The sequence below is a fragment of the Chrysemys picta genome, chromosome 3 (genome assembly GCF_011386835.1).
Source record: "Chrysemys picta bellii isolate R12L10 chromosome 3, ASM1138683v2, whole genome shotgun sequence".
NCBI lineage: Eukaryota > Metazoa > Chordata > Testudines > Emydidae > Chrysemys > Chrysemys picta.
In genome coordinates, this window is record NC_088793.1 from 208,306,647 (window position 1) to 208,324,167 (window position 17,521).

Genomic DNA, 17,521 nt, shown 5'->3' on the forward strand with positions numbered 1-17,521 from the left:
AACAGGTCATTGCACTGATAGCAGCTTACCTTCACTAAGTGTTAGTGGGAAAACACTGCATCTTACCATGTTGCAATAGAAGAGGCTAACTTCTGAATACGTACCAAGGTCCTGGGATGAAAGTTGCTATATAAGTGTGATACATGAATGGTATTTCCATCTTTGTTTTGACCAGGATCATACCGATGGGCTTACCTTCAGAAGGGTTGGGCTTGGTTTCATTGCCATAAGTCAACTACTAACTGTCAAGACTTAGGAAGACAATTTCCCTGTGGGTTATGATGTGCGTCCAGTGGAGTGTCTTTCCTCTTTCTCTGAAGCAACTGATGCTGGACACAGTCATACAGGACACTGAACTAGATGGACCCCAGTCTGGCAATTCCTGTGCCTTTAATATTATAGGGGCTGGTAGCAGTGTCTGTTAAAGGTTGCCCAACACTTCCGATTTTAAGACCATGTTTTTGGTTGCTAATTACTTTGCCAAATTTTAACTATTAGGGCTGGAATTTTCCATGCTGCTTGTCCGTCTGAAACTGAATTATGTATTTATAGTTTTCATTTCAGCCAAACTATTCCACAGTTTCTGAGAACAAGGTTAGGGGGAAATGTTTTGCAACTTAAAAAACAAACAAACTCTGACCTTTTCTTTCAGAATCTCCAGCAACCCCTTGCTTTCGAACAAGGACTTGACACAGGGCAGGGAGTGGCCTTTGTTTTACAGCTGTGCCTTTTTGCCATCCCCATGAAGAACTGCTCAAATCTGGCCAATCTACACACTTTTGAAAAATCTCCCTTTGTATGGGCTCAGCAGAGACTTAGATTTTAGCAGCTAAGATCTCCAGAGATTCCATCCTCACTGAGCATGCTTTATCCCTTCACAGCTCCTAGTGTTCACCACACTGCATCTATGCCATTTCCACAGACAACGGGCCATGCTCCATCCCCTCACCACTCGTAGCCATGACTGGACTGCATGTGCGCCTTCCCCACAGAGCCTCTGAGTGTGCTCCCTCCAGTCCAGGTTACTAGGCCAAAACTGGACTTTCGTGCTAATTCCTGTGCCTAGCTGCTTTCAGATGGGGCCAGGCACCAGAACTAAGAGCAGGGTGCCCCCGATGCTCTGTGACCCCGATGCTCTGTGACCCCTCTCCTCTGCTGGTACCTGGGCAACATGGCGGAGGAAGTCAGAGGGGTACAAGGGCTGGATCAGGTGGTGCGGAGAGGGAAAGGAGCAGATGGGACGGGAGGATGGTGGTGCTGGAGAGACAGACACTCCAAGGTGGTTGTGCAAGTAAGCTGGGCCTAGGAGCTGGAGGGAGGGAAAGGGGGGCTGTGCCCTTTGGAAAGAGATGCTCTTGCTGCTACTCCAGACCAGTGTTGACAGGAGCTCTGAGGGAGGGTTTAGGAACAATGAAGCCAGGGGTGCAGGGAGAGCCAACGAGCCTGAGCCCCCTTTTATCCAAATGGCTCCACGCCTCACTGCCTGTTTTCCAGGGCTTGGGATTGTGGGTGCCCAGCTGGAAGGGGGGTGATTTCCAGAAAGCCCAGAGCAGCTCTGAAAACCCGGCCCTGGGGACGTGTCTGAAAGGGGGGCACCAAAGTCACTTGGAAAAACGGGGGTGCAGGATTTGATACGACGCGAGTGGGACAGGAGCTGTTACCTTTATTCCTGGGAGGGGTGATGGGGGCACCTCTTTGCCGAGGCCAGCAGCTCCCCCGGGACATGCTCCCTGCAAAGCGAGAGAACCTGGTTCTCTGAGCTGGGCAGGGAACCACCCTGGGGCTGGCGGGGGAACCAGCCTTTAAACCCGCGCGGGCCTGGCGAGCTCGGATTTGGGTGCCGGCGGGTCCGGGCTGGTGCTGCAGACCCCGGCGAGGGGGAGCCCGGGGCGGAGCGTGGCAGCAGCTGGGCTCGCCGGGCTCGCGGCCAGGCTGCAGAGCTCCCCCCACCCCCGGCTTGGCGAGCGCGCAGGCGCCGGGCTCCCCACTGCAGCAGCGGGCGCCGGCCGGCCTCAGTGCAGCCCCGAGCGAGCCGCAGCCTCCAGCGAGCCCCGGCCCCGATCGAGCCCCGACCCCGCAGCGCCCGGCCCGCAGCCTCCAGCCCCGCAACGCCCGGCCCGCAGCGAGCCCCGAGCCCCGGAACGCCCGGCCCCCAGCGAGCCCCGAGCCCGCAGCGCCCAGCCCGAGCGAGCCCCGCATCCCGGCCATGGCGGCGCCCCGCAGCGAGTCCCAGCCCCGCAGCGCCCAGCGAGCTCCGGCCCCGAGCGAGCCCCGAGCCCGCAGCGCCCGGCCCCCAGCGAGCCCCGGCCCCGCACTCTCGAGCCCCGAGCCCGCAGCGCCCAGCCCGAGCGAGCCCCGCATCCCGGCCATGGCGGCGCCCCGCAGCGACAGCGAGAAGCGGAAGCAGATCAGCGTGCGGGGCATTGCGGGGCTGGGCGACGTGGCCGAGGTGCGGAAAAGCTTCAACCGGCACCTGCACTTCACGCTGGTCAAGGACCGCAACGTGGCCACCCCCCGCGACTACTTCTTCGCGCTGGCGCACGCGGTGCGGGACCACCTGGTGGGGCGCTGGATCCGCACCCAGCAGTACTACTACGAGCGGGACCCCAAGGTAGGGCCGGGGCCGGGCGCGCAGAGCTTGGGGGCGCATTGCGGGGGGGGGGGGGACACGGGCTTTGCAGGGGGTGTCCCGGCGGGGGTGCCCAGAGAGCCGGGGGGACGGGGGAGACAGGCCCCGACTATCCGAACTGTCCCTATCAAATCAGGACATCTGCTCCTCCCGCCTGAGCCCCCATAAGCGGGGTGCCCCTGCAGCTCTGCTCCTAGCAGCCTGGCCGGGCCGGGAGTGACCCGCCACGGTGAGGGGCTGGACAGGCAGGTGTCCAGCCCTGCAGCGCCGTCCCCAGTCCGCGAGGAGACGGTCACTTCTCCGAGACCCAGTGCCCGGATACGGGGTGCCCTGTCCTGCCTTCAGAGACCTTGGCACGCCGCACTCAGTCCAGCGTGTCTTTTGTGTGAGCAGCAATTCAGATTTGCATATTTTATTCTCCTGGCAGAGGTTTCTGAAGCCCAGGGAGGGCAAACCCAGCACTGCAACTTCCTAGAGGGTCAGGAATCCCTGATTTAAGAATGACAGATGGTGGCCACAGTGCTGCATTTTGCTGGCCGGTTTGGGGCTGGTTACTGCAATAACACAGTAATCTGTTTGGAAAGGGAGATGACCGCAATTGCGAAGGATGCAGAACAAGTACATCTAAGGCCTGTGTTGTTGTAGAATTGTATATCAAAAGAGCTGTCAGGTCATCTAGGCCAGCGGTTCTCAAACTTTAGCAACCTGAGGACCCCCATTTTGATTTTAAAAATTTTGGGGACCCCCAAACTCCCCTGCTCAGCCCCAGGCCTCATCCCCACTCCGCTCCTTCCCCCAAGGCCCCACCCCTTCCTCACCTCTTCCCACCCCCCACTCACTCCATCCCTCCTCCCTCCGTCACTCGCTGTCCCCCACCCTCACTCGCTTTCACCAGGCTGGGGCGGGGGGTTGGGGTGCGGGATCTGGCTCTGGGAGGGAATTTGGGTGTGGGGGTGTGTGAGGTGCAGGGTCAGGGAGGGAGTTTGGGTGAGGGAGGGGTGTGGGCTGCGGGATCTGGGAGGGAGTCTGGGTATGGGAGGGGGTGTGGGGTCTGGCTCTGGGAAGGAGTTTGGGTGTGGGAGGGGATGCGGGGTCTGGGAGGGAGTTTGGGTGCAGGAGCGGGTGTGGGGTGCGGGAGGGGGTGTGGGGTCTGGGAGGGAGTTTGGGTGCGGGGTGTGTGGCATGCGGGAGGAGGTGTGGGGTCTGGGAGGGAATTCGGGTGCAGGCTCTGGGCTGGGGCAGGGGGTTGGCTGCAAGGATGTGCCGGCCACTTCCAGGAGTGGTGCAGAGTCAGGGCAGGTAGGGAGCCTGCCTTAGCCCTGCTGTGCCGCCGGACTTTTAGTGCCTAAAATCTCCTGGTTTGGCTTCAGTAGCCTCCAGGAGATAGAGGTATGGGGAGGAGTTGATCAGTGGGGCCCGCGGACCCCCCGGAATACCCTCGGGGACCCCAGTTTGAGAAATGCTGTTCTAGTTCATCCCTTTGTCAGAGCAGGGTTGTTCCGTGTGTGGCTTCTAGAGCTTTGTCCAATGTAGCTTTAAATGTGCCAAGTTGTGGGGCTGACCTAGATTCATAAATCTAGTCTGATCCTTATAGCAGGAGGCCAGAGAATTTCACCCAGTTCAGCGGGTTGTCTCCTTCATCCTTGTAGGGGGAAACGATGCTTGTTTAGTTCTTTTGGGGAACAGGAAAGAGAGAAAGCGGTACAAGAATGCAGCTGTGAAATGAACCACTCGCCTGCATGTCACAGCAGAACAGCTGTATTACAAAAATCAGGAAATGTAACACTTGTCCACTCAAATAATCAGCCTGGATTAAAGGCCAGGGCTTCTGTTGATCTCAGTGAGCACTGAAAGGCTTCCATAGGCCAGGTAGGCCTTAGAAAAGTTTGCCAGAATAACTATACCAGCAAAGCCTCCTACTGTAAACACAGTTTATGCTGTCAGAAAAGTTCCTTTGCTGTTGTGGTCTATACCAGTTCGGCAAGTGAAATAAGACGTATTGGCAAGAGCACGGTTATGCGGCTATTACTGTGGCTACGTTAGAGATTTTGCTGGTATAGAAATGTGACACCCTCCTCTCCTCCCAAAAAATCATACTTTAGCCACTGCTTTTGCTCTGCCCACAAAAGTCTCTCATACAGACATGGTTATAGATTGCAGGGGGCATTGGACCAGGTACCGTTGCAATACCCTGTGTTTGTTTCATGCATAATATACGCCCAATAGAGATTTAGATGAAGGGCACATTCCATGATTTCTGTCCCTCATTCAGAAGAGCAAATATGCACCATCCTTTCTCTTAATCCAGGGAAATACAAGGAAGGAGAGAGTGTTTTGCAGGCGATTGACCGCATCACTTGGCACACTCGAAAACTAGGCTGGACAGAGGCTCACTAGGAGGCATACAGGGAAAAGTGTCTGAAGAAAGATTTAAAACATTGCATGGTCGTATTTCCTCTCAGCTTAGTCAAATGAAGGCATGAAGTGATATGGGAACCTGCAGAAGACTATTAAAATGGAGAACATTAAAGACTCTTCTCTGTGCTTTTTGACACTTTTTATTCCCCTCATCTTGGCCAATGGAAATGGGCGAATCGGTTTCACTTCTGCTGCTAGACAGTTTCTAATTGATTTCACGGTCAGGTTCTCATACTAGCAGAGTGCTGTAATGTTTGAGTGCCAAAACTGCAGAGAAATAGGTATCTGTTTAAAAGAAAATTGTTTCTATTGTAATGAACATAAATGAATGGAAACACGTCTAAAGTTGTAAGCTTTTACGGAATCTCAAATTTAGGTCAAATTTGCCATGAACGGTGTCGGTTTAACATAGGCCAGATTCTCAGCTGCTGTACACGTGCTGAGAATGTGAACCTTGATTCATACATCCTGGTTTTCTTGGAGGACAGTTTCCTAGTGCTGTAAAAGGAGTGGTTTGGTTCTATGTCGCCCACTTCTTCTTATAGTTTGATTCACTCTCATCCTGATATGAATCCTACAAATGGGCTTTATTTAGCATGCATCACACTGCAAAATCTGGCTCTTTTAAAACTAGGATGGTCTCCCAAACAAGTGCTCCTGCTTAGGCATGTTATACATGCTGGAAAGAATATAATAGCAACCCATGGCTGTGTACCAGTTGCTTATTTTAAAGGAATGAAACGTATTGAAGTCAGAGTGGGAGGGGACTAACCAATGTTATTGCTTATCCTACTTCCTTAACTTAGTGTTTTCCGAAGAAGAAATGATCCATAGAACAGATGCTGGTCAAATATTTATCCAGTGAGAAAATGGGGCTCGGATAAAGCCATTTGCTGCAGACGGACTCATGGGAGCTGAGGGGAACATCTTCCCACATAACTTTTTGTTCTCATGTTTATGTCCCTATCAAATATTAGTTAATATTGTTGCACCGTGCTGATCAGACACGTATGGCTGTTTAACCCGTAAATCCCCATGGCTCTTGTATTGTTGCAATGATGGTGTAGAAAGACAAGTGATACTTAAAATAATGCCACAGTCTCAAAATTAAGGGTGGTTTGATGTACCAACCGGATCAATAATTCAAGTTACCCATTCTCTCTGTGATATGAATTGCTGAAACGGAACAGTGGGGTAGATCTTTTTAGGATGAAATTCACCCCATGGCCCTCTATAACCAAAACCACTGCCAATAATTTTTGACACTCCCTGATTTCCAGCCGTGACATTTTCTCAGCCCTAATCTGCCTCAGCAAGCCACGTCTCCTGGACCATGTGATTCATTTAAAATTCCAGCCCTCCCCAAGAGACCCCAGAGGGATGCGTGTTAATGAAAATGGTTGTGGAAAGTTGAGTCCATATTTATTGAGCGTAACCCAGGCACTGCACTTTCCTTTTATTCCCAGACTCTCATAGTGGGTGACGGGCGTGGCACTGGTTTATTTCTACGCATCTCAACAGGGGGGATAGCTCCTGGCATAGGCCTGATCAAAAGCCCGATGAAGACTCCCATTGACTTTGGATCCGGCCCATGTTGATGAATACCATTAGGAATCTTCCCTGAATGTGACAGGCCCTGTGCGTGGCATTTCAGCTGCGAAAAAGCAGCACTTCACTGTGAAGAGCGGTTTTATAAATACACAGCTAGGCCTCCCAGATCACTTGTGTTCTAAGTTAATTGGGGAAACAATCTTATCAGAAAATGGCAGCATTTTGCTGTAGCGAAATCAGGCTCTGGGCAGAGATAGGCACAGGGACACTCAGCTGACAAGTTCCTCACAAGAATCTCTCTGACAAACAAAACGTGGTCCATGTTACGCAACAGGCGGCAGGGCTACAATTCAGGAAAGCCTCCCTATCGCGGGAGGGGCTTCACCTTACCTGATTTCAAGGGGGTTGAGCGTGTGTTCACTAGAGCCAGGCAGGAGGTTTTGGATGGAACTTTTTTTGGTGAGATAATGTCAATCCAATGAAAGCGAAACTTTTTGCGGGAATGTACCAGTTTCAATCCAATTTTTGGGAAAGATTTCTCAGACCTAGGATGGAATTCCTGGTGAAAACCAGAGAGAGAAAGAGAGAGACCCACCCTAGAATAGCTAATAGCCTAATGGTTAGCGCACTTGGACTGGAACCCAGGTCCAGGTCTGGGCTTGCCTGATTCAGACCACGGACTTGAATCTGGGCCTCCCACATCACAGGGGCGTGCTCGCTTTCTTTCTCCAAAAAAAAACAAAAAAAACCCCCAAAAAACAAACAAACAAAAAAACTTCCAAGGGTCTTGTTTTGTCCCAATGCAGAAAAGGGAAAACAATTCCCTCCCCAGCTCTAGTGCTGTCCTGAATCGAGGCGAGCTGAGAATTGCATCTGAGCACAGAGACCTGACGTGAACCTTCTTCACAATGAAGTGTATTGCGTTAGGAGGGACTGTTTGATGGCTGCATGCCTCCTTTTGGTGAGGAACACATGGGGGACATTGCTGGTAGGATGCACTTCAGAAACTGTTCTTCGAAAGGCAAAGCAAGGCACACCGGAACATGAGCTTGGTGCTCGCACGGGGCACGTATGCAGTGTGGGAGTCACTGGTGCTCTCACACCAATAACTAATACAATGAATGATATTTTTATAGCTTTTCCAGCCTGCTGTAAAACAGCCCACACTGGATGGCTTACCAGGGACTGGCTTTATTAACAAGGAGATGAAAACAAAGATCACCAAAATTCATGGCAAATATTCTTCCCAGGCTTGGCAGCTCCTAGGGTGAGATGAGGTCGTGTCCCTCCCACCTCTCTCCTATCTGAGTAGGATAATGAGTCAGAGTCAGCAGAACCCACTTAACATTCCCCAGCGGGATCAACATCTGCTAACAAGGGGGGGGGGTGTTTTCTGGCAAAGGATCCGACCCTGCTGCTGCTGGGTATAGGGGAGGACGCAGTCCCTCCGTGTGAAATACAAACCCCGCTCTTCAGATCTGAGGGGCAAGAACAGGGGGACGGTTCCCGTTCCCGGGGTCTGGTGGAGTGTGTCCCTCTCTGCACATTGCTCAGACGTCCTTTTGAGGCAGGATCAGTGCTTGGCTCAAAGTCAGAAGAGCTATTGAGAGAGAGAGAGCACAGATTCAGAAACAAAGATTCATAGATTCCCAGGCCAGAAGGGACTATTGTGACCATCTAGCCTGACCTCCTGTATTGCCCAGGCCAGAGAACGTCCCCAGAGCAATTCCTAGAGCAGAGCTTTTTGAAAAACATCCCATCCGGATTTAAAACTTGCCAGAGTTGGAGACTCCACCACAGCCCTTTGTAACTTGTTCCAGTGCTAATTGTCCTTGCTGTTAGCACGTCCTGGAGCAAGAGGCGGTATGTCTGTCAATGGACCTGATTGTGTTTTTGCAGTCTTAATTGTGCATTAGCGTTAGTTTTTCTTCATAGAATATGTACATTTCACCTCCGTATTCAGCCCCCTTTGTGTTGCAAAGTCTCAGCCTGAGAAGTAAAATTAATTTTCTTCCTTCTGTCCTTTTGATGTATTCCACCAGCGTATTTATTACCTGTCTCTGGAATTCTACATGGGCCGCACCCTGCAGAATACAATGGTGAACCTGGGTATGCAGAATGTCTGTGATGAAGCCATTTACCAGGTAAATGTCTCTGGCAAGTCCTGGTTAGAGTTGAGCAAAACTTTTTTGCCAAAATTTGTTTAGAAAGAAAATTGATTTTGACAAAACTAATTTTTTTAAGCCGTGTCTGCTTTCTATGGAAAATTTTGATTTTTTTCCATCAAAAACCCAAACTCCTGTAAATGAAAGTATTTCCTCCTGGGAGTTGTGGTTTGGTTTTCTCATGTCCCCATTCTCCTAAATGGGTTGTGCTCCCCACCCAGACACATTTCCCATAATGCATGATAGCTAAGGATTCCCATGATGCAACTGCCTGCTATCACCAGAGGGGAGATCACGGTGCATGGTTGGAAATGTAGTCTGACCAGGGAGCTGAGCCTGGAGAGAAGAATGGGAACATGACAGGCTTTTCCTACAACTCTCATGAGGCACCACCGCAGCATTTCCTAGTAGAAATATTTCAGGTTTTGGTTTAAAAAAAAAAGAAAAGCTTTGTTTGTCACTGAAAAGTCACTTTTTGTTGAATTTTCTACAGAAAACGATGTGTGTTTTTCATTTTTGTCAACATTTCCCCAGAAGAAAGCCCATTTTCCAGCCAGCTCCCTTCCCCATTTTCTCTTAGCATCAGTTGGGACCCACAGGGTCTGATGAAGGTCTGACTGAAGACAGTGGCAAAACACCAATCCAGGTCAGCGATGCAGCTGGATAATGGTTCGGGGCTTGATCTTGCAAGGCATTGAGCACTTTGCACACGACAGTGAAATGTTTAGACGTGCTTAACTACAACCACACTCGTATAGTCCCACGTGGAGCTGGTCAAAACCAGTGAAATGTGAATGAAAATGTTCACGACTTTTTTTTTTTAATTGATTTTTCAAAAGTTGGTCAAATCTTTTCAATTTTCAACCAGTTCTATAACTTGTCAGAAAAGTGAAAAACTTCTCATTAAAATATTGGTACTTTTGGGGGCGGAGGGGAAGTTGGTCAAAGGTCGTTATTCTGATGAAAAAAATAACCAAAAAATTGGAAACAGAAATATTTCAATGAATGCCCATGCAGTCACCCGCAACAAAACGTTATTCACGCGAATGCAGCTCGGAAGATCAGGGCCTATTAAGGCACGTTTTGCATGATGCGATTTCTGTAATAAAAGCTTCTCTTAAGAACTCATGTTTTTTGTCACCCTGGCCTAAAAACCCGGCCTCTTTAGGGTGTCGCTTTCTCCCAGGCCTGCTGCCTGGGGGCTCACAAAAGTCACTCTCTGAATCCAGGCTGCCTGTATGTCCCCCAGCAGGCCTGGCTTTGAGTCACATGCTCCCATCACATGACCTTGGACTCACTCCCTTCACCTGGGGAGTTTCTAGGGTTGCCAAGCCTCCAGGATTGTCCTGGAGTCTCCAGGAATTAAAGATTAACTTTTAATTAAAGATGCTGTCATGTGTTGAAACCTCGAGGAATACGTCCAATCAGAATTGGTAACCCTAGCTACACCTGGCACAGGTGAGGCTGAGCCCAGGACTCTTAAAGGGCCGGTATGCCCTGTGACAATCCCCTTCAAAAGCTTTCTGTCCCTTACGCCGATCCGTACTAGGTCAGTGGAAATGTATCGCTCCTGTCTAAATGTCCTGCTCCAGGGCTTTTGCCTGGGACCGGGCACCTGTTATGATCTGGGTCCAAAGCCAGACTATCAGCTGCCCAGCGGGGTTCTTGTGCGCGTGCAGCCATTGATCAGGCAGCTGAGGCCTCTCATTTGCACCAGTGTAACTCCCTGGCCTCAGTGTAGTTACTTGTACTTTACACCAGGGGGAGTGAGGGGAGACTCAGGCCCAAGGTTTGACGCCCCACTGGGAGGCTTTCTGCCGAGTTCGGTGGGTGCTGGAGCCGGCCGGCAGAGCCCAGACACTGCTGCAGCCTGTTCCAGGGCACCGGGCCCAGACCCTCGGTTAGCTCCCATTGATGTCAGTGTCGTTCGGCACCTGAATCCCTCTGGGAATCCGGGCTGTAGAGCCTACGCATTGTGACAGCTTGTTACGAAGTGTCTGTGACCCGGGCGTGGTGCGGCCCTGTGCAAAGCATGGCCCCCTTGGGACTGGAAGCATCGGAGCAGTCCCTCCTCTCCCACAGTTGTGCAGTGCTTCAGTAACAGACCCACTTTCCATTTGAAGACTGACTGCTTTACACAGACCCCTGTCAGGGAGGGTCTCGGTTTACTGGGTCCTGCCTCAGCGCAGGGGGCTGGACGAGGTGGGCTCTTCTAGCCCCATGTGTCTATGAGTCTGTCATTCCTGTGACTGAATCCCCGCCTGGCTCCACTCCGGCTCCCCCCAGCTTCCCTGGAGTTGCCTCTTCCAGAAGAGAATCTGTGTGGAGGAGGAACCGGGCAGGAGTCTGTCAAAACCCAGGGGCAGGCAGGGAAATGCAAACCCATGTGGCTCATCATTGTTTTGTAGCCTCACAAGGGTCCTCATGTCACGGACCAGGGCAGCGGCGTGACCCTGCCCTCCAGAGCTGACAGCCTAACCAGACAGAACAACCGGAGAATCAGGAATGGGGATGTAACATACACATGTGGCCCATGTCTTATCCGCATCACTGTTCTCTCTCTCTAATTCCTCCCCCTTGTGCCATCGGTAACCAAAGCAAACGGCTTGTGCAAAGCTCATTAATTTTACAGCATCCTGAAGTTTCCATCTAATCTACCCACGTTTGGTCTAATGTTATTGCTCCCTTGAAAGTACCGTGACTCATGAAATCTAGTGACTTTGGCAGAGGCCCCAGTATCCCTCTGTCCTTGAAGCAAGTCTGATACACACATACATTTCAAGCGATCCTCCAGCTCATTAAAGATTCAAGAGGCTGGGCTTGGCTTGGGGATATTTTTGTTTCAGAGGTTGTTGATCGTAACAAAGCTTTTGTGATGGAAAACGGTTGCTGCAGGATCTGTCTGCAGCGTGCGATGCGCAGGCTGCCGGTAACACAATACACTGCAATGGGAGGAGGGTCCACGAGGAATAAACTCGAAACCTCTTCCTGCTGTAGCTTCCTCTGCTAGTAATAGGGGGCTTAGGCCCCGATCCTGCTCGTGGCACGTGCACATGGCACTGCACTTTCCCCGAGCCCACTGGGACTCTGCCCACACTGAGGTCATTCCGGGATCAGGGCCTTGTCACATGGGCCCTCAGTCTCCTTTCGCTACCTGGCCTTTGCTCACAACTGCAGCTCAGTAAAGCCTCCTGGAAATTAAGCCCAGCAAGCCGAGATAGCGTGACTTGGAGAGGTGTTGAGCAATCCATTCCTGTGCTAGCCCCGCTGAAGGAGGAGACAGTTAGATCGCATCTACACACACAAGTTGCACTGCTGTAACTATTCTGATATGGCTGTTCCTGTACAACCCCTCTAGTGCGGACGCTGTTATACCGGTATAAATGTGCTTCTGGTGGTTAGCTGCATGCCTGTATGGGGGTGTAACAGTGTCCACACTAGGGGTTGTACTGGTATAATTATATTGGTTTAAAAAAAAAATCACACCCAAAATTACCTACTTGGACTTGTCCAAAAACCACACGTTAGTAAGTGTCTCTGACCGATGCTAAAGTTCTCCATTGCTGTCACTCCCCATAAAACGGGCATAATAGTGCAGAGGCTGAATGTTCATTAATACTTGGCACTTGACTACTTACAGCAATCTACTGACAATTGCTAATTAATACACATAATGCTCCCCTAAGGAAAGTATTATCATCCCCTTCTTACAGACGGGAAACTGAGGCACAGGGAGTTGGCGTGACTTGCCCAAGGTCAGTGATGGAGCTGGGAATAGATCCCAGGTCCCCTGAGTCCTAGCCTAGTGGTCTAACCACTTCCTCCCTAGGCAGGGCTCTGAGAGCCTTGATTGACAAGTGGTTTACATCTTTGTATTAGATCAGAGAGCTATTTCTGTATTTAAATGGTAACTTAATGGTGCTCCCTGTTTAGAAATAAAAAACTTTATTCTGGTCTAAATAAAGTGCAAGACTCGGGAGCTGCTAGATGGAGTTGCTGTTACATCGGTAATAGGAAAGGCAGGCAGGGTTTTGTGGGGAAATGTGTAATTACGTAATTCTTTCCCTCCCATCCACACCATTTACATCCCTTTAGAGGAAGAAAAGTCTTTTAGGTCAACCAAGGGCTTGTCAACACACACAAGTTGTGCTGCTTTAACAATACTGGTGTAGCTAACAGGGTATCAATGCCCTAGTGTGGACACAGTTATACCAGTATAAAAGTGCTTTATAGCAGTGCAGCTATTCCAGTCCCGGGAAGGGGAATAAGCTATACCAGTGTAAGGCACCTTTGTGCCAGTACGACTGCCTCCACGCGAGGGATTATTTTGGTAAAATAATCACACCCAGAACTGCTTCTCCATATGTGGACAGCAAACATGGCAGCCTCATCTCTGATCCCACTCTGCTCTCGGTAACCAGCTATCCCCCGATTTAAAGTGAATTTAAAGTGGAATTAGAAGAGATGATAGAAAACCAGGATTTCTGTCCTGCGGGAAATTCCAACAGTTCAACATTTGTTTTCATCCTGATTTTAAATATTGAAACTTCTGATGGAATAGAAAGTTCTGGAAAAATCTCAATTCAGAAACATCAGAATGTTTTTTTCAGGTCCACATTAATCTCTGCACCCCTCTGAGCCTGCTCTGTTACCTCCTGGGAGTTGTAGTTTTGAGTCCTTTTTGCTCCCAGTCTCTCTTGTGGGCCTTGCTCCCCTATTAGACTACATCTCCCATGATGCACTCTGGCAGATGCAGAGATTAATGCAGATCTGAAATGAAGCATTTTGCTTCCATTTTTCCCAATGGAAAATTCTGCCGAAATTGATCTTTTCCCACCAAAAATTTCAACTTTGACAAAACCCCATTTTCTGATGGGAAAAGGTCGTCTTTGACGTTTTCAGCCAGCCCTAGGCATTAGTTTTAGTGATGGGAGTGGAGACTTGGCCTTCTTGAGTGGCTATGGAGAAGGTGGGCGAAGGGGAGATTGATGCTGGGGGTAGGTCAGCGGACAGTTTTAGAAGGTCAGAAGCTGAAGCAGCCATATTTGTTGCTGGCTTTCAGCTGGGAAGTTCTGAGCCAGAACATTGAGGGACGTTCCAGCGTAGCAGGAATAACTTGCAAGGTCAACCTGTGACCTTGGCATTAACCATATTCTGGGCTAAGAAACCCCCGGGCCCCAGAATCCTTCGAGGCTCAAGGTACAGTTACTAACCCTGGAAAGAAGGAGCATCCTCAAATCGTTATGCAAATAAGCCAGCAGTGATTGATTGGCTGATTGCCATCCCTTCCCGGATTAGAGGTCTTTGTAGTTTTGGAGGTTGCCAGCCAAGAAGCGTTTGTGGTTTGCTGTAGCTAAGGAAACCTGCAGATCCTAATAAAAATGAGGTTGGAAGTGGGACAGGGTCATTTGTCCGAGGAATTAGCCTGCTGGGCGGGAGAGACGCCTGGAGGTGTTTTTCTCCCCTTCGGAGGGCTGCAGGGAAGCATGTCTCAGGGCTCTGTGGGGGTGATGCCCTGGCGCTGAAGTTGCTGCTTTCTCAACAGCTGGGTCTGGACTTGGAGGAGCTGGAAGAAATCGAAGAAGATGCTGGCCTGGGTAACGGAGGGCTGGGTCGCCTGGCAGGTAACCCCCGTGATACCCTCTGCAAGGCAGTGCTGGCCCCTGCCCTCCCCGATTAGCCCCCCTCTACAAAGGGCAATTAACTGCATCTAACAACTGTGGTTTAGGCACAGCTGCCCAAGTCTGGGCTAGCACTGGAGGAGGCCCAAGGCCTTGCCTACACTAGCCTTTCTCTCCCCCCCCCCCCAAATTTGCCGTCCTTGCTAACACGGGTGCAGTTCTAGTGTAGACAAGGTGCCAGCATCTGCCGTCATTTTAGCTAGTGTGTCACCTCGGCCTGCTGCAGCGAGGTTACTTGACGTGCTGGGGTCAGTCCACACTAGTGTTGCTGCGGGAGCAGCCGTGGGAAGTTGAAAGCTCTGGGTTAGCTCAGGGAGAGCCCGGGACGAGGACTTGGTTTTAACTGGATTATAAAACAGCTTGACCCCCGCCAGGCCGTGCTCGGGTCCGTTTTGGCCACAGCTGTGCTGAACTCACATTGAGACAGGGCTGTTGAACTGTTCTTTGCCCTGGGACTGTCCCCATCGCTGTTCAGCACCCTGCAGCCCTGTGTCAAGACCAGCTCTTGGTGCTCCCGTCCACCTTAAGGCTGGTTGTTAGCCACAGAGTCCTGACACACACTTACTAGTGCCGTGGATGCTAGTAAAAGTCACACTTGGTGTCCCTTTATAACGAGTAGCTGGCTAGCCTCAGCGCGCCCCTGGGAGGCATGTCTGGAATCGATATCCGCTTTCTGCATCACGCCCAAGCCTCCGGTCACTGTCCCCACCAGGAGCATGGGAAAATGCCCCCCAGCTCCTAGGCTTGCTTCCAGTTCCACCTCCCTGCTTCCCCTTGGAAGGAGACGGCGGGGCTCAGATAGCCCCTAGCACCCGTCTTGGTGGCGAGAGGCGGCAGAGGGAAGCTGGGGCCCTGCCAGACCTGCCTATGGGTATTTGGCTAAGAACCAAAGAAACAATCGTGTACGGGGGGCATAAAAATACAAAGTGGGTTCCCCCAAAACAGCTCCCCCAAATCCATCAATCCCTCCCCCTCCCAGGTGCACACGTGTGTACACACACCTCATCCATTCTCCCAACGAATCCATCAGTTCCCGCCCTCTGCACAAGCTCCTTGGAGAACGGATCAATCTCTGCCCCCCTGCCCTCACAAATGGAGCCCAACGGGGGTCAGATTCTGTACACCCCCCCCTCAGAGTGCCACCGTGCTCTCTGATGTCAGGGCGGCTACTCCTTGGGGCTGTTGCACAGTCTAATCCAAAGTAGGCTAGAAATTCACAACACCCCCACACACACACACTCCTCAGCCCTTTGGTTGTGCACAAGTTTTGAAAAATTCCGAGTCCCAAAAAGGAAAAGCTGCTGGTTATCTCGGGCCCGTAGCCCCGTGTGAGTCACAGGGCTGAGATGTGGACACGGGCCCGGGTCTCCTCGCTGGGTTTCTGCAAACCTGCTCCTAAGAGGGATCTTTTGCTTTGATGTTTCAGCTTGCTTCCTCGACTCCATGGCGACGCTGGGGCTGGCAGCCTATGGCTACGGGATTCGATACGAATTTGGCATATTTAATCAGAAGATTCTCGATGGCTGGCAGGTCTGTCGGTGGGGCAGTTCAGCATTCGGTTTGTAATGTTCCCTTTGATTGTTCTGACAATCGATCGTGGATGGTATTGTCGCGCCTAACGGCCCAATGGAGAGCAGAGCCCCTTCTGTGTGGTGCTCTGCAGACACGTAGGGAGAGGTCGTCCCTGCCCCACAGAGCTTGCAGTCTGAATAGACCGAGGGTGGAGAACCGAGGCCCAGGCAGATGAAGTGCCTTGTCCGAGGTCACACATGGCATCTGTGGCAGAGCTGGGAACAGAGCCCGGATCTGCAGCGTGCCAGTGCAGGGCTGGTCCCTCTGTGTATTGTGACAGACAGCAGCTTACGTTACTGACCCAAATGATTGTGTCGTTCATTGTTACTCACGCTAGCCCTGCAAAGCCAGCCCGGTTATGGGAGAAAGGGCTGGATTCTTTGCTGGCGTGAGCACCGCAACACGCTGCAGAATCTTGACTGTGGCTGATGGTTCATGAGCAAAGGAAGCGCTTGACGGGCGTTCAGATCACTGGTGGAGTCCGCAGGGTGACCAGGCGGACAGAGCCCCGTCTTTTTACTCTCAGCTGTGCCCATTGGGCAGACGAATCAAGGAGGCACAACCAACATGGATGCCCATGCTGCTGTCTAGAGTTACTGGCCAGATCCTCAGTTGGTGTGAATGGAACAGCTCCATGCGGTCAGTGGAGTGCACCGATCTGCACCAGTGGGGGATCCGGCCATTAATGGTTAGGGGTTCAGGGAGGTTCACGTGTCTCTTTTTAAAACTCCTTTTTAAAGCTTGGGTTTTTTTATAATGTTTTTAAATGCCGATTACAAGAATCTCCTTCTTAGCAGAGCCCTAGTTCGGCCATGGCTAGAATAACCGTCTATTGCTGGTATGTTTTAGGTGGAGGAAGCCGATGATTGGCTGCGCTATGGCAACCCCTGGGAAAAAGCCCGCCCTGAGTATATGCTTCCTGTGCATTTCTACGGCCGAGTGGAGCACACTGCGGAGGGCGTGAAGTGGATCGATACTCAGGTATAAAGATCCCCACTCACTTTGGGAATGGTAGTGACATGCCCAGATGCGACCAGGGAGGGACCCTGGTCTGTCCAGAACTAAATTGGAAGCTGGGTCTCTCGTTAGAAACGTGATCCCAGCCCCACTCCCGGCTTTGCCAACTCTAAACCAAACTGCCTACAGTTTCACACGATGATCATTTGCCAAGACAAATCAGGCAGGCGGCAGTAACATACGTAGCATCAAACTGTTCAGGGCCCGATTCTCCCTTGACTTACACAGACTTCAGTGGAGCCACTCCGGATTTACACCAGTGCAGGTTGGTGGGGATTTAGACTCATGGTGGGTGGTTTATTTTTCTTCCCTCAATTTGGGACAAATCTTCCAACCCTTTTTTCTGGCTATGTATATCTCAAAGACCGTGTTTGTGAGATTTTTTTATGGGATTTTCTCTGTGACTTTAGGTAGTCTGGAAGGTTTGGGTGGAGAAGAAGTCGTTATTTGCAGTTGCTGGATATGTTCTTTTATCCTGTGTTTTGTAC

At 51.1% G+C, this 17,521-nt stretch overlaps 1 protein-coding gene across 6 annotated transcripts in view; it reads left to right on the forward strand.

Moving 5' to 3' along the window:
- Positions 1-247: 247 nt before the first annotated feature.
- The window catches only part of PYGB (glycogen phosphorylase B), a 40,840-nt gene continuing 23,566 nt past the window's right edge, over positions 248-17,521 (forward strand). For 2 of the 6 annotated variants that reach the window (XM_065590853.1, XM_065590854.1), the window contains exons 1-5: positions 248-2,611; positions 8,641-8,742; positions 14,309-14,387; positions 15,871-15,974; positions 16,866-16,997. In XM_065590853.1, the coding sequence (XP_065446925.1) occupies positions 2,207-2,611; positions 8,641-8,742; positions 14,309-14,387; positions 15,871-15,974; positions 16,866-16,997 (822 nt within the window). In that variant the 5' untranslated portion in view covers positions 248-2,206. Of the gene's footprint in view, positions 2,612-8,338; positions 8,462-8,640; positions 8,743-14,308; positions 14,388-15,870; positions 16,003-16,865; positions 16,998-17,521 lie in introns of those variants that run through there. The other 4 variants (XM_065590856.1, XM_065590859.1, XM_065590857.1 and 1 more) reach the window with 3 other exon arrangements.